The sequence below is a fragment of the Tursiops truncatus genome, chromosome 13 (genome assembly GCF_011762595.2).
Source record: "Tursiops truncatus isolate mTurTru1 chromosome 13, mTurTru1.mat.Y, whole genome shotgun sequence".
NCBI lineage: Eukaryota > Metazoa > Chordata > Mammalia > Artiodactyla > Delphinidae > Tursiops > Tursiops truncatus.
In genome coordinates, this window is record NC_047046.1 from 68,060,231 (window position 1) to 68,078,442 (window position 18,212).

Below are 18,212 nucleotides of genomic sequence, written 5' to 3' on the forward strand. Positions count from 1 at the left end.
TAAGACCGGGTTGGGTGAGTCAATGCCCAGTACAGGTTATCAAAGCAAAGTCCCCATGAATCCTTTAGAACTGACCCAATGACAATAAAAACACAGTGATTCAAGGCAAAAGATTCTAAGAAATAAAGTCATATCATTTACCCAAACTTAAGGGACTCTATCTCTTACCGGAAGGAGTGAAAATAAATGGAGTGGAGGTGCTGAAGTTCCTATAAAATATGCAGGATGAATGGGACGCTCCACTTGACTTATGTGTTCTTTCTCCTCACTCTGAAAGACTCACATTGTACGTAGAACCGAAATGTAAAATCACAGCTCCTGGGATGGCACAAAGCTTCCACTTAACTGCATTCTTTTCATATCTATGTGATCTAAGTAGAATCCATTTCATACATCTATTCTAATCAAGAACCTCTATGCCGAGCTCATGAATAGTGTCTTAATAAATGGTGTTTCACTGGATGTTTGAACTATACCATGTTTTTAGCTTAATAATATCTCTCTTCTGCATGCAGCATCCCTCCTGACTTTTTTCCTTATTTGAGTATTGATTAAGCAGTTATGATGTGCCAAGTAAACGGAGTACAAATGTGAAAAATGAACAGCTCTCTTGAGGCACTAACAGATACTGGCTGCAATGATTGAACAGGCATCATGAAAACAAATAGTACTTAAACTAGAAACTTCAGGGAAAGGGGACTGATGGCTAGGATTACAGGGAAGGGTGTGTAGGACAGCATAGTAGACATTTTTCAAAGTGAATACCTTAAGAAAAATCATTTCTACCACTATTTGTTCAGAATTCATCCTCCCTCATCCAAATGGTACTCCTTTAGCAGCTGGTTAACACATTTCAGTACATTTCAAATACTGCCTCTTCTCTCATTCTTGCACTTCTTCATTTGGATTATAATTGTTTACACAGTTCTTGTCCTTGATCGTAAGATGTGCATCAGTAATCTGACAAAAGGTAAATGAAAAATTAATAGAAGAAACCTAGTACAGTTCATACTTCTTGCACATAATGCTGTTATAGTTTATGATTTAAGATAGTATACATTTAAAACGTAATGGAAACTAATAGCCATTTCAGGGTATTTAACTATAGGAGCATGGGACAGATGTGTTTCACTTGCTTTGTAAAGCACTGATTTTACTCACTGTACTAAATTAATAGGACCAGACATATTTGGTCCTAAGGCTTTCTCAATTTCTGGACCCCGTGATCTCTTTTCACTGAGCAACTCCCTGAAACTGATTTCAATTCCTCTTCCTTCCTCCTGTTTTTTTTTCTTTTGACTACATCATTCAAATAGTAGAAAGTATAACCCTTGATACGAATTAATATTCGGATGAATGGACAAGCTCAGAAGTGGTCACTAGTAGCGCCAAGAGAATACTCAGCGGGATGGCTTGCTCTCTTTCTATATGGAAATATAGAAATAATATAGAATATAGAATCTATAGGATAAATATATACATATATTTAAGCTATGGAAGTTTTCTTTAAATATTCATCTCATTTTAACTTATTCAAGTAAATGTTTAAATTATAAAATGAGACTTAGATGACTTCTACCAGAGCTTTCATAGCTAAGCATTCCGAAGTCAGATTTCCATATAGAATGGCTTTGATTTCCTTTAAGTTTTCGGATAAGGAGGAAGCAATCCTTTTGAAAACCACTTGAAATGGGAGGCATTCTTTGCTGTAGCCAGAGAAATCTACATTGGCTGGGAAACCCAGTGTTGGCCCTTCTAGGTGCATAGTGTTGCATAACTTTCTCCCTTTGCCTTTAAGTCACCTTGTGAACTCAGAAGGTGTGATCTACTCATTAGGGTGGTAATGGTAACTCTGAGCCTTGCAAGTCAGCTAAACAGAAGCAGCGGTTTGTACAGATAGCTGAAAGCAATGAAAGTAATTCCCTCTCCTTCCGTGACTTCTGTAGCTTCTCTTGCCTTCTCTGTTTGATTTAAGCAGTGTGAAGATCTACAGTAACTTGGAGAAATACTCCAGTTCCTTATGGATTACCCTTTTAATTAGGATGTTTTGTTAAAGTAATTACAGAGCCAAACCTCACTGTTTGTTCAGGGTTCCCTGAAAGCATGTTCGCTATTACTAACAGCTGGGAAGTTTTAAAATATTTATTTTGTGCCTCAAAATTTCAGCTTAAAAAAACAAAATCATTAGAATTCCCCAAAGTTCTTATGTAAATGTCTTGCATAAAGATATGAAGGAATTTATGAGGAAGTTCAGAAAGGCATCCTCCAGGAAATTGAGGTTGGACATCCATTTGTGCTGCTTTAAAAAAAAAAATTAAAGTGAACAGGTAGAAATTGTTATACAAATCAATAATGATATAATTTAAAATTAAACCTCTACCCTAAAATGGAGGAGCTTGGCTAGCAAAAATCAGCAATGCAGAGACTCCTGAAAATACAAGAGTGATGTAAGCAAAAACTGTGAATCTAAGAAGAGGTTCTAATTTCCTGACCCCAGGAAATAGATAATTAACCCTATTAGCCTGTTCGGTAATGGTAAAGTGGAATTACTGCAAATTCATTTCATTTGAGAAGTGAACCATGAAAAAACTTCTGCCTTTTGGAATCTGCATGATATGTGATACTCCCTGGGCATATGGCTTTGAGAAGGAACACATTAAAGTTTATTTTAAGAATAATGGTAAAATCTAAGATGATGACTCCACCCAGAAAGAAGAAACATTGCATATTAAAAATGTCATATTCATTCAAAAAATAGACTCTGACAAGTGGGAAATCTCTAGGCAGAAGGAGAAATGAGAAAAGTAAGTTTTTGACTCACTGAAATAAATTGAAGAATAGAAAAAAGAAAGGAAGAAGGAGACAAAGAAGGAAGGAAGGAAGGAGAAAATAATACATGGAAGAGTTGTGGTAGGCTGAATAATGGCCCCCCAAAATGTCCACATCCTAATCCCTGGGGTCTGTGAGTGAGGGGCTTTGCAGATGTGATTAAATTAAGGTTTGTGAGATAGGCGATTATCCTGGATTATCTGGGTGGACCCAATGTGTTCAAAAGTGTTCTTGGAAGAGGGAGGTAGGAAGCTCAGAATGACAGGAGGTGTGACAGCAGAATCAGGTTGGAGTGACGTGGGGCGTGAGCCAAGGAAGTTCGAAAAAAGCAAGAAAACACATGGTCCCTTAGAGCCTCAAGAAAGAGTTATTAGGCCCTGCTGATACCTTGATTTTAGCTCACTGAAACAGATATTGGAGTTCTGACCTCCAGAAATGTAACATAATAAATTTATGCTGTTTTAAGCCACTAAGCTTGTGGTAATTTAATACACCAAGTACAGTAGCAATAGGAAACTAATACAACTGCCAGAAGAAAAAAAAATTTTTTTGTTTGTGTCATTTCAATCATTGACAAAGATTAAGTATAATTATACCAAAATAAAATTTGTATAAAATAAGATAAACCAGTTTGTGTTTTCTTTTGGTTTCATGTTAACATCATTTGAGGCCAAAAGGTATGAAAAAAATGAGCAGTAAACTTGAAATAGAAAGTAGGACAAGAAAAGGGAAAAATAATATTATTTTTATTGGGGGGAATGTAAATTGATACACCCACTATGGAGAACAGTATGGAGGTTCCTTAAAAAACTAAAAATAGAATTACCATGTGGTCCAACGATCTCACTATTGGACATATACCCAGAGAAAACCATAATTCAAAAAGACACACGCAGGCTTCCCTGGTGGCGCAGTGGTTGAGGGTCTGCTTGCCGATGCAGGGGACGCGGGTTTGTGCCCTGGTCCGGGAAGATCCCACATGCCGCAGAGCAGCTGGGCCCGTAAGCCATGGCCGCTGAGCCTGCGCATCCGGAGCACCTCCGGAGCCTGTGCTCCGCAACGGGAGAGGCCACAACAGTGAGAGGCCCGCGTACCGCCAAAAAAAAAAAAAAAAATAGACACATGCACCCCGATGTTCATTGCAGCACTATTTACAATAGCCAGGTCATGGAAGCAACCTAAATTCCCATCAACACACAAATGGATAAAGAAGATGTGGCACATATATACAATGGAATATTACTCAGCCATAAAAAGGAACGAAATTGGGTCATTTGTTGAGACGTGGATGGATCTAGAGACTGTCATACAGAGTGAAGTAAGTCAGAAAGAGAAAAACAAATATCATATATTAAAGCATGTATGTGGAACCTAAAAAAATGGTACAGATGAACCGGTTTGCAGGGCAGAAGTTGAGACACAGATGTAGAGAAGAAACATATGGACACCAAGGGCAAAAAGCCATGGGTGGGTGGGAATGGTGGTTGATGATTTGGGTGATTGGGATTCACATGTATACACTGATGTGCATAAAATTGATGACTAATAAGAACCTGCTGTATAAAAAAAATAAAAATTAAAAAAAAAGAACTGCCCTACTCCCATCATAACCAGTTAAAAAAAAAGGAAAAAGGAAGGAATATAGAAGATTTACTTGGACATAACTGAAATATTCACACAATTAGAAAATCATATTTTTTTTCCCTAAGCATCCAAAGAACATTTAGTGTTTGCCTATAAAGAAATGGATTTAAAGTTCTTGGATCATACTAAACACATTCATTGATCACCATGTAATTAAACTAATAGTTAATAATAATATAATACCCAATATATATTTGCAAATATAAAACATACTTCTAAATAATTCTTTGGTCCGAAAGAAATTATGTTACATCTCGAATGTAACTTTTAACACCTAAAATCTAGGCAACATGGTTTACTTGTATACCCTTTAGATTAAAAATATTAGGTACAGTTTTATAAAATTGATTTTAAAATTTTAACAAATACAGAAATTATTTTCATTTGACTATTTCTTTTGATAAAAACATGCTTTTAAAATGCATCTAAGTAGATGTACCAATTTGAGGATAAAGAGTGGGGGGGTTTATACCATTGATCTTGCAAATGTGATCATCTGGAGATATAAAGATGTTAGTATGAGATTTTATGCACAGTGGAATGTAGGTGGCATGTTGTGAAAAAGGATTTCTTTCACATGGGCTTTTGATAGGAAATCCATGATATTTTGCATTGCTGATTGACAAATAGGCTCATGGGATAAGGTTAGGCCAGTGGTACAGCAGCCAAGTCATCATGAAGTTGAAGAATACAGCCCCTTACTCTCATTCAAGTGGAATTCACCTTACATATAAGAAATGTTGCCATCAAAGCCAAAACTGGTTTTTGAAAGGAATTTAAAATCTGCTTTAGTTCTTCAGCGAGTGGTTGTTCAAAATCTCAGAGCTCCACTATACAAAGCATGGTACAGATTATTTAGACTTCAATAAATGTTCAAGGAAATTCCAAATCCTTTCCTTGGCTGTAGCAAACTTTTTTTTAATGCTCTCATGAAATGTTTGATTCCCTATGACTTGATTGACTTTTTCTAAGTGTAATGTAATGGATAAAATTGTGGACTCTGAAGTCTTAGTAACTAGGTTTGAATCCTGCTCCACTCACTATACAATCTTGGGCAAGGAGCTAAACTTCCCTGAGTTTTCTCATCTACAAGTAGAGTAACAACAATACCAACACATTTTTGTGAAAATTAACTATGATAATGGTAGTAAAATACTCAGCAGCATGTCTGATATATATCAAACACTCAACAAATGCTTATTGATATTGTTTGTTTTGATAAATTAGATCTCAAACCTTGACAGCAATATGAAATACTAATATCATTGTCTTATGAAGCTGCTTCTTGTTCATGATCATAAAGCCTTGTCTGCATTAAGAGATTAGATGTGTTCCCTTCTGATACGAAAGCAGGACATACATTCAGCACATCTTAAAAGCCACCATCTAATTAAGGAATAATTTAAAGGGGTGTTGTCATATAATTTTATCAATAGATGCAGGAGGGTGTTTTGTAAATTTAGACGGTTATTACCAATCTTTTAAAAACTCATGTTAACATAGGAATATAAAGAAACTTTCAAAATATTATTGTAAAAAGCATTATTGGGGCTTCCCTGGTGGCGCAGTGGTTGAGAGTCCGTCTGCCGATTCAGGGGACACGGGTTCGTGCCCCGGTCCGGGAAGATCCCACATGCCACGGAGCATCTGGGCCCGTGAGCCATGGCCGCTGAGCCTGCGCATCCGGAGCCTGTGCTCCACAACGGGAGAGGCCACAACAGTGAGAGGGCCACGTCCCGCAAAAAAAAAAAAAAAAAAAAATTATTGTAAAAATGTAAGCATTATGCTACATGGTAAAATACTAACTCCTTTGGCTTTAAGATCCAAACAAGCTAAGGAAGCTTCCTATTTCTACTATTTCTGTTATTCAACAGAGTGTAGAGGTTTTGGTAAAAACAAAAACAAAAACAAAAAAACTTAAAAAGCCGTAACATTTTATTACAGAGGGAAAGAATTGATTTTTATAAATGGTGTGACTGCATATTTGGAAATTTTAAGAAACTACACTGAAAACCTATTAGAACCAATAAGAAAATGTAATGTAGTAGGTTTCGATATATATATATATATATATATATATATATATATATATATATATACACACACACACAAACATGCATACACAAAAGTAGCTTTTTATTACACTATCAATATTAGTTTAAATATTAAAAAGAAAAGAAATGCACTCATACAGCAACCTAAAGTAAATCTAAGACTAAATTTAACAAGATGTAAACAAATGTATATGAAGAAAACAATAGCATTTTATTAAAATATAAAAAATAAAACATGAGTAAATAGAAAGGTATGTATATTCTTTGATGCAAACTTGCCATTACATAACTCAGTTTTTCCCAAATTAATGGTTAATGTAATATTATTCCAATCAGAGTAAACTTTATATGGAAGAATAAATATAAAAGAATTCGAAAACATTTTGAAAAAGTAGAACAAACATTTTTAGTATAAAACCTGATTTAAAACCAATATAGTACTGTCTGGCATAGAAATAGACAAGTATGTAGATCAGTGTAACAGAACATAGAGAGCAGAAACATTTGCTATCATTTGAGAAATAAATAAAATAATAAAGTTGATATTTCCATCAGCAGATTATTCAATAAATAGTGTTGAGGCTATCGCCAGTACTTTTGGTAGAACATAAAGTTTTCCTTCTCTTACATCAAGCTAGTTGACAGTGATTCTAATGATGGAATTGAAGCAAAAGAGGGTGAAGTTATCACTTATATAATTCCAAGACAGATTGGCCATGGGTGGTTTTAAAGATTTTGTTGTTTTTTTCTTTTGGTATTTTCAAGTATAACAAAGATGGAGAGCTCAAAAACACATCCTTTTAAACAACTGGAGGTTGTGAGCTGATCTGCAAGGCATCATTTCTGTTATGACTCAATGTGTTATTCACATTGGGACAGTACCGGCATCCACCAGTCACCCAGGCCAGCAGGCTTCCTGAGATTGGGGGAGGGAATGATTGCAAAGCGAAGCAGCATGAGGAAATTTTGAGGTGGGGGTGGTACTTTCCTGTACCATGGCGGGAATGCTGGATACATGAACTGAGTACCACTGAGTGAATTTGCTGCGTGTAAATTTTAAAACTATATTAAAAAGTTAAGTCTGAGAAAATGGTAGGAGTAGAACTGCAAAAAATAAAACAGAATAACACAGTCGAATTAAATGATGAATAGAAGTGATTGTCCCCTGCAATAAACAAACAACATTCCAAGTTTACAGAGGTGTAGTGGCTTAAGGAAGATGATGTCCTTTGCTGAGAACAGGCCCTGCCAGTAGAAATGAACACATTAGTATGTACCAGACCTGTCTAGAAAGACAGAGTGTGGGTATGTCAATTGCCTTCTGTAACTCTCTGTAAAGAAATATAAGCTGTTAAGGACTGGAGCAAAACTCTAACAAAAGGAAACATAAAATGCAGCATACTAAATAAAGAATAAACATGTATTTGTCAAAAGTACCAGCTGCCTGACACTACTTGGCAGTGCCGTATCCACAGCAGACGGTACACAGCCGCAATCATTTTCGTTAGCAGGAGCCAGAGGAGACCAATCTTGCTGGTGACTAGGAGAAAACGACATTAATAACTATATTTTCATCTCGTTTCAGCATCAAAGTTAAAAAATGTTATTCCATTTTTTTTCTTAAAAATGTTATGGAGAGAGTTATATAAAATTGTGGTAATTTTATATTTAATGAGTCATGCATAATGTATTGAACCTTATAGGAAATATAGGCTTTATTCCTGTATTCTTGAGCGCTTTGTGCCAGGAACTATTCTAATTACTGGAGTTATAGATAATTTATGGAGAGAGATGAGACAAAGAATAATGAAATAATCACATGAAATAGGTAGCACAATAAGTGACCATAAATCCTATGGGGAAAAACATGAGAGGAGATTATTAGGAGAGTAGTAAGAGATTAGAGATTAGGGAAAGATTGCAATTTTAAATATGGTAGCCAGAGAAGTCTGAAATTGGAAATTAAATAACTGAACCTGAAGAAGGTCAGGGAGGAAGGTATCTCTGAGGCAGAGCTTCCCAGGCAGAGGCTACAGCAAGTGCAAATACCCTGAGGCCAGAGCGTGCCTGTCATGTTTGAGGAAAAGTAAGTGTCCACTGTGGATGGCTGGGATGAGGTGAGCAAGGGGGGAAGTGGTAAGAAATGAGGACAGAGCTTCCCTGGTGGCGCAGTGGTTGAGAGACCGCCTACCGATGCAGGGGACGCGGGTTCGTGCCCCGGTCCGGGAAGGTCTCATATGCTGCGGAGCGGCTGGGCCTGTGAGCCACGGCCGCTGAGCCTGTGCTCCGCAACGGAAGAGGCCACAGCAGTGAGAGGCCCGCATACCGCAAAAAAAAAAAAGTAAAGAACCTGGCCTTCCAATGTGATAATGGAGGACTTTAGGGAGTTTTGGGTGATCTTATTTGCTTGATAGCATCTTATTTGTATTTTATTTGTTTTCACACATGCTCACACTGTGTATCCATGCAAATTTATTTTAAATACCTTCTGTATGCTGGTGGCTTCCACATCTATAAACCTGTCCGTGGTCTTTCTCCAAAACCTCTATCCCTTCCTAGTTCCCTAATATCTATATATGTGACTAACAGGCATCTCAAATTGACCACGACCAAAAAATGTGTCTGTTTTTCCTCAGCTCAGTACATCATCCACCAGTTGCCCAAAAGCCAAAGGTCTGTGAGTTATCATCGATCCTCCTCTTTACCATGCCAGTGACACAGCTCTGTTGACTCTACCTCTCAAAAGTCCCAAATACGTACACTGCATCTCCACAGTGGCCGCGCAGACAAGTGCAAACATGTTTTCATGGTCTCCAAATTTTTTTAACTTTTTAAAGAATTGTTTTAAAGTACACATTATGCAAAATTTACCATTTTAACCATTTTTAAGTGTACGGTCCAGTAGCGTTAAGTACAGTCACACTGTTTAGTAACCATCACTACCACCCTTCTCCAAAACTCTTTTAATTTTGCAAAACTGAAACGCTATACCCATTAAATGGTAACTCCTGACTCCTCCCTCTTCCCTCCTCCCAGCTGCCAGCAGTCATCATTCTACTTTGTCTTTATTAACTTGACTGTTTTAAATATCTCATATGTATGGAATCGTATAATTTTGTCCTACTGTGACTAACTTATTTCACTTGCATAATGTCCTAAAGGTTCTTGTAGCATGTCAGAATTTCCTTCCTTTTGAAATGAAAATTATTCCATTATATGTATAGGACACAGTTTGTTTATCATGATGGACACTTGAGTTGCTTCTATCTTTTGAGTATCTTGAATGCTACCTTTTGAGTATCCTGAATGCTGCTATGAACACAGGTATATAAATATCTGTTTGAATACCTGCTTTCAATTGTTTCAAGCATATACCCATAAGTGGAATTGCTAGATCATATGGTAATTCTTTTTTTTTTTTTTTTTTCTGATACGTGGGCGTCTCACTGTTGTGGCCTCTCCTGTTGCGGAGCACAGGCTCCGGATGCGCAGGCTCAGCGGCCATGGCTCACGCACCCAGCCGCTCTGCGGCATGTGGGATCTTCCCGGACCGGGGCACGAACCCGCGTCCCCTGCATCGGCAGGCGGACTCTCAACCACTGTGCCACCAGGGAAGCCCTGGTAATTCTATTTTTAATTTTTTGAGGAACCACCATATTATTTTCCATAGCAGCTGCACCGTTTTACATTCCCACTGGGTGACTCCCTTTTTATCCTCTTCATTTTCCGTCTATGATCAAGCACAGTGACCTTCTTTGGTTTCTTCAAGTACTAAGTTCCTTCTTCCTCTAGAGGTTTTGCTGTAGTTATTCCTTCTGTCTATAAAGCTTTCCACCCTGAGGGCTACTTGACTGGCTCTCTGATCATTCACCTTAGACTCTTCCAGGGATACCTTCCTTGATGTGTCACGTATGTGATTCAGTTATATCCTATATCCTAGCTTACCAAGATCTCATGATTTCCTTGTTTGTTTATTCTTAATTTTTTTGGTCTTATCTCCCTCAATACTCTATTCCCAGTACCTAGAACTATGACTGATGCATAGGAGATGCACAGTAATTGTTGAAATGTCACTGAGATTAGTCTGGTAACTTTCCCAGTGTGCTATATGTGAATATTACTCATTAGTGAAAGTCCGTATCATCACTCAGAGAACAATATTCTTTAGAAACAAACTAAGACAGAATTCATAATTCCATAATCTAATCAGGAATGGCAGTTAACCTAGTTATCTTGACTCTGGTAGGAATTTGCGGCCTTGTTAATTTGGATATTTCAGGCAAGATATGTTCTTTGTTTTCAAGTTATTTCAATAATTACCTTACTACTTCTCTATGCTTTATATATGCAGACATTATCCTAGAGGTACTTATAAAATCTGTCATGGACTTCTAAATAGCAAATTTGTTTTGGCCTTCAAACAAAGGGTACTTACATCATTTACCTTGCATAGTGGATTTTCTAAATGTTTTATAGTTCATTCCAGTAGTAACCACTTTCATAATCTGTAAGGTCAGCTGCATTAGACAAAACTCACGCAGGTAGCATAAAAGGAAAATTGTCGTTTCTGTCTTTATATTAAGAAGTGAGTAGGTGGGTAAAAATGGGCTATTCCAGATTATGAATAATCTCCTAACACAGTTATCTTTATGATGAGGCCATATATTTTGAATGACTTAAGTCTGATACTTGACAGGCACCATTCTGTCTGGCCCAATGATCTTTTTTTTTTTTTTTTTTAATTTATTTTTGTCTGCGTTGGGTCTTCATTGCTGGGCGCAGGCTTTCTCTAGTTGCAGCGAGCAGGGGCTACTTTTCATTGCGGTGCACAGGCTTCTCTTGTTGTGGAGCAAGGGCTCTAGGCACACAGGCTTCAGTAGTTGTGTCATGCAGGCTCAGTAGTTGTGGCTTGCAGGCTCTAGAGTGCAGACTCAGGCGTTGTGGTGCACAGGCTCTAGAGCACAGGCTCAGTAGTTGTGGCACATGGGCTTAGTTGCTCCGCAGCATGTGGGATCTTCCCGGATCAGGGCTAGAACCCACGTCGCCCGCATTAGCAGGTGGATTCTTAACCACTACACCACCACGGAAGTCCCTGGCCCAATTATCTTAACTGGGTTGTAAGAACCCATTAAATGTTTAGATGGGAGGCAGCATATACTCTTATGTATCAACACCCTTATTTTTTTATCACGTTAAAAAGTAGTTTGAGGTTTGCATCTAGGATTGAAACTCCTTTTATGTAGTGAAGAATAAAGATGGGTCTTGTGTACCGACAGCCCCTCTTCTTCAAGAATCAGTTCGTGCATTCATTACCATGGTACCCTTAAAGCTCTTATAGATGTAATTTTATGGTTATTAATTTAACTAACTTGCAGGGGGATATTCTGTGGTTTGCAGAAAAATGGAGAAATAGTTATTCTGAATTTTTTTTTCTTTTTATTCTAAAAGATGTTGAATATTGTCATTCAAATCATTAGGCTTTCATATTATTTTGAAAAAGTCATAAATGCAGAAAATCTGAATCACATTTAGTTCCTTTTCTAAAAATAAGATTAGGCAGATTATCCTATTTCAATAATTATTTCAAAAACATCAAATATGCCAGATAGAATTCATTGTAGAGCCCATTACATTTCAAGGACACTGGAGAGCCTCCATGGCAATAGGGTTGAAAAGTATTAATCCATCCCTTTCATCTTTTTATTACTTTTACATTGGGTTTATAGTAGGAAGTTCTTTACAAACATTGTGTTCTGTTGTTAAGATTTATATATACATTTTGAGATGATTTTTTACACCTTTGCATATTATATCTCCGGCATCTTCAGGGCAAACAATAGCTTGTCCCTTTTGTTCACAAATGGGTATCTTCAAGGAAAAAAAAAGAGCATCTTTAGAAAATGTTGTTGACGTAGCACCTTTAGAATGTAGCATCTTTTGAAGAGCTGTTAGTATGGTACCTAGTTTAAAAGCTTCAATAAAAAACATGCTTCCATATACCACTTAAGCTAGAAGTGTGCGTGTTGAAGATGGATAAAGGTGGTGAAGATTACATCATCTTTTGCCATTACATCAAGGAGAAAAATAAAATTTAATATTACCTTTAGTCATCAAACTCTCCTACATAATTTGACATGTATTACCTTCAGAGATTTTCAGTATTAAAGAGATAATGAACACAAATAGTTTGAATACAGTTTAAATCACTAATATTTTTGAGTACTTATCAATTGCCAAGAACTGTGCAAAGCACGTAACGGACTATTAAAGTTTACATGGGTATATTCTTTCTTAAATTTCTTCCTAGAATACTACTTTGATTTTCAAAGAATAGGCTACATGTGCCTGTATGAAACCTATCAAAATATATATCATAGGGCTTCCCTGGTGGCGCAGTGGTTGAGAGTCCGCCTGCCGATGCAGGGCACACGGGTTCGTGCCCCCGTCCGGGAAGATCCCACATGCCGCGGAGCGGCTGGGCCCGTGAGCCATGGCCGCTGAGCCTGTGCGTCCGGAGCCAGTGCTTCGCAACAGGAGAGGCCACAACAGTGAGAGGCCTGCATACCGCAAAAAAACAAACAAACAAACAAACGAACAAAAAAATATATATATCATAGTATATTGTAACTGCCTTTTTACTTTTCTGTCTTTTCCATTAAACTATAAACAGCAAGAGTACAGGTTTTAGGTCTGCCGTATTTACTCTCTCCTGTAACGTGATTGTCATGGGTACCTAGCCTTATACCTCAAACCCAGTAGGCACTCTACTAATGTTTATTAATAGAATTATGATCAGTGTCCAGAAAATACCTCATTTCTTTAGGGATAGGATCATAGGGAAGAATGGTGATGTAAAAATCAGAAGGCCAATTTATTAATTTTCAACACAGTCTCTTTAAAAAAAATTATATCAGGGTAGCGAGTGCATTTTCTTTCTGGGAGCTGCTGCCAGTTGGTGCTACTCATAATTGGAGTGTTTTGGTGCATAATTTTATTAAATCTCCTCACCACGAAATGAGACCATTACTATCCTTATCCTCATTCTGCACATGAGGAAACTGAGGCTTAGGGAGGATAAATAAGGTTTTAAAGTTTCACATCTAGTGAGAATCCAGTAAAAATTTGAATGCTTCTCTTGATTACTTCCAGAGCTCAAGCTTTGTGTCAATCAGTATTTGGAATGCCAGTTTAATTAATAGGTAAACTCAGAGAAGATAAATAATTTGATGAGAACACACAACCAGTAAATGACAGAGCCTGGTATTAAAGCCAATTTTCACACTCCAAAGTCTGTGCGGCTTTAATCCGGGCCACTCTCTCCTTTCCTTTAATAATAAATACACTTTTCGCACATGCAATAAACCATGGGTCAAGTACCATCCTATTCAGGCTGAGCAAATCATGGCCCTAAATTTTTTATCCTGACAATTTCTTAAGAAAGGACTGCTACATTCATTTTCTTCTCTAGTTAAATCAGAGTAAATAATCCTTGGGCAAGACAGTTTTTGATATTGCATTTCCCTTTCTATTATTCTTATATCTGTGTTGATTTCACCCCTTATTAATGATACCTAAGAAGAAATATATGAGAAAAAAAGAATCCCAAGGAAAAAAGTCTGTTAGGAGAAAAGATGTATGATGCTACAGCGCCTCTGGAGGGAATTCAGTATCCTCTTGCGTTTAAGAAATCCTGAGAAAGTCAAATCAAACATAGAAATCATATCATAAACTAATAGAAGGAGGAACTCGGGCAATAAGTGGTGCGTCATTTGAGGGTCTCTGGAACATGATATTAAGTCTTGTTTAATGGGACCTTTTACCATGCTCTGTGTTCTATTATGAAACATGGTGTTGTCCTCCTTTTGAATTCTAGAGTCTCAAGTCCCTGACCAGCCAAGCTCTCTTCATGTGAGGCCCCAGACCAACTGCATCATCATGAGTTGGACTCCTCCCTTGAACCCAAATATTGTGGTGCGAGGTTACATCATCGGTTATGGCGTTGGGAGCCCTTATGCCGAGACAGTACGTGTGGACAGTAAACAGCGATATTATTCCATTGAGAGGTTAGGTGAGTAGCTGTGATTTTTCTTCTCTTAAAGAAAACAAATGACTTATTTGAAATTATTTTCTTTCTTGGAAAATTGTTCTTTGGAAGTTTATTTCAATTTGTAACATATATTAATTCATAACTCTCTCACCCACCCTCCTATATACACACATACATTTTCCCTGTCTGGATTTTGAATTGGAGAATTTTATCTAGACAGATACACCATAGTGTGTGTCCTGGTATGTACCCTGCCTGCGTGTCATAAGGATAGAAAAAGTGCATTGGAACATTTTTCTTTTTCCTCTGTCAATGGAAACTTCTAATCTTAATAATTCTTACAGAAAGAAAGTCAGCAAATTTTTTCTTTCCCTAGAAAGATATTCTGTCAATTTTTCTTTAACCGTGAATTATCTAGTCACATTACCTTCCCCCCCCCCTTAGTATTTATAGATAAAGCTTGATGGATATCTCATTATGACTGTAGAACAAGATTTTAAAAAAGGAATTTTCAACCAAGACAGTAACTTGGAGCAATCAAACTCCTCTCTACATATATTCCTGATCCCTCCCCATCCAACTTCTCTTACAGTATTTAACCTCCTTTTACTGAATACAATACTTCTATTGTGATGTTTCTGAATTCATTGAAACTTTGTTTATTCAGAGAGGGTTAACATGTGCAAAATTTTCATATTCATTTTACACTGGATTTTCCATAGTGCAATAAGAGATTATATCATTAGCAGAGGGAAATAAAATGAATATATGTCATATATAGCGTGCCAATAAGTTAAACAATTGTTATAATGCAAAAAGCAAGTTGATTCTACCTGTTGATTTAACACGATATTATTTGAAGTGAAGTACAGTGACCTTCTCAGTGAAAAGGCAACCTGATTGAATTGCTGCTTATTTGCAGTATCTCTCAGAAACTGAGCATTTGTGATGAGAAGCCTGATTTGAATTTGAATAGCTAAAATGCAGTAGCAAGAAAAGGTTTTGTCACTGCAAGAGGAAAATTGCACTGACCCATTCTCTCTATAATTTCTTCAAACACTAATAAGAGAAGCACCTTCTGCAAATCTCCACAATTTTAGTTAGCTTGGCATTTGGAAATAATATTCTCTCAGTCAGTCCCTGAGTTTGAATGCAGAGGCAATCACAAAATTCATATTTTATGGCTATCAAACTTATGTCAGGGGACTTTCATTTATCCATTATTCAGTATATTACACCATCTCTGACAGTTCATCTTGATACCACACACCAAAGAGAGAGATTCCCGTGGCAGTACACAGGCTCTCCGGCAATGAGGTTGTGATGCAAACTCAGAATGAAGTCATGAAGGAAAACTGCATTGTTTCACCATGTGCTTTTGATAATGATGCTCTTTATTACAAAGACACTCTACCATGAGTTTCCAAGTCTAGTAAAGTTGAGGCATTTGGGAGATTAATACCGTGGCAAATCTTTCCAAATGCTTAAAAAATAAATTTCCCATCGTAAGGTATGTTTTAAAGAACTGGGAACGCTGATAAAGGTAAAATGAGCTAGGACCCTGTCTCAGTGATAGATAATCATGAGTATGCACTTTATCTGGAAAGACACCCACCCACTCTCCCACTAAATGCACACATGTGTATGTACATAAGTATTTAAATTCTACTGAAACTCTTTTAACATAGTACCATGTCTTAACATAAAATATAAAATAGTGTTTTATTGGGCTTCCCTGGTGGTGCAGTGGTTGAGAGTCCACCTGCCGATGCAGGGTACACGGGTTCGTGCCCCAGTCCAGGAAGATCCCACATGCCATGGAGCGGCTGGGCCCATGAGCCATGGCCGCTGGGCCTGCGCGTCCGGAGCCTGTGCTCTGCAATGGGAGAGGCCACAACAGTGAGAGGCCTGCGTACTGCAAAAAAAAAAAAAAAAAATAGTGTTTTATTATTGTTCCAGTATCCTCATGGTTATGCAAATAAACCGGTATTTTTTCAACATGAATTTCCACTGATTGGCCAAATGTATGTTAAACACATCTTAAGTTCTAATTTTTATAAAGATAAAGGATTCAATCAAGTTCACATTTGAACTCTACAAAGAAAACATCAATATTTCATTTGTTCTACTGAACATTAAAATAGGTGTATCAGTTTTTATAGTATCTTTTTGAAAAGGTATTTCAAGTACAATTTTAAAGCTATTAATCTAGACTTCTATATATAATAGACAAAAGGGAATGATATAATTTAAGAACAGTATGACAGTTATAGAATTAAAAATGAATTAAGGAAAGTTGTAATACTTTTAAGCATAGGGTCAGCCATAACTTCAAGTATCACGATTGTATTTTAGACTATAAAAAGCTACGTGGTTTGTAACTGACCAGTAAACCTCCTCTTTTCTTTGGTGAGAGATGAGAAGTTCCAAATAGCATTTTGTTTGTCAGCATAGTAACTCACTATTTAGACACCAGGTACTGTGACCTGCATCAGGACTAGAAATACACCACCATTTTGAACAGTATCAAATATTGCCTGATTTAAAACAAAACAAAACAAAGCTTACCTAGTGCAGCATAGAGTTTCATTAACCAATGTTTGTACTATTAGATGTTTATAATTAATCTTTTGAAATCTTCCTCCTTTTTATTCAAAAGTCCTAATGCCAAGTTTGGTGTATACACATGGTATAGATGCACAATATCTGAATTCTAGCAATGTTTAGCAAAATTAATTTGAAATCAGGTCCCTTTTTTAAAAAAACTTAATATTTACTGTCTGCCAGTCTATTGATCAATCTATCCATCAATCACTTTATCTTTTTATCTTTGTGGAGATATTTTTATAGATAATGAACTGTGCATATATAAAGTGTACAAGTTGTTGAGTTTTGAAAAGAGCTTTATTGAGTTAATTCTCAAACAATATACTGTGTATTTTTGAATTTCTTGTTTAATTTCTCTCAGCAATATTTTATAGTTTTCAATGTAAAGGTCTTGAGTTTTTGAATATTTTTGTTAGATTAAGTCCTAAAACATATATATATGAATTATTCTTTAAATTTATTTCCCAGCTGTTTGCTGCAAACAAACTGATTTTTTAATGTTAACCTTGGTATCCTAAGACCTGTTAAATTCAACTATTTGTTCTACTAGTGTTTTTATAGATGCTCTGAGATTTTCCATTTAAATGAGCATATTATATAAAAATGGGAACAGTTTTATACTTATTTTCTGATCTTCCTGCGTTTTATTTCTTTCTCTTTCTTTCTTGCAAAGATGAAGATCTTCAGTAAAATGTTGAATAGAAATAGTGAAAGCAGGCATCTTTACTTTGTTCCTAATCTTAGGGGAAACATAAAATAGGACTCTATGGTCAGGCCACTCAAGATGGCTGTTCTCTTGCTCTCTGTCCATCCCCAGCCCCACCAGTGCCTGTTTCACCTAAACCCTAAACCCAAGACTGACCTTCCTATGCACTTGCCCCAGGCCCCACCTGGTGATTGTTCTTATCAAAGGGGCCGTGAGAAGCGTGCCCCTCTACTGGTTTCCCTGGTAGCTAATGAGCTCACCTGAGGTCAATTCCCCTATAACTGGTAATCTCCACTTCACTCCCGGAAGCGAAGACTGCCGCTAT

General features: G+C 36.9%; 1 protein-coding gene across 1 annotated transcript in view; it reads left to right on the plus strand.

Moving 5' to 3' along the window:
* The window catches only part of DCC (DCC netrin 1 receptor), a 776,413-nt gene that overhangs the window by 559,539 nt on the left and 198,662 nt on the right, over positions 1-18,212 (plus strand). The window contains 1 exon segment of the mRNA XM_073789896.1: positions 14,401-14,595. Within this exon segment, the coding sequence (XP_073645997.1) occupies positions 14,401-14,595 (195 nt within the window).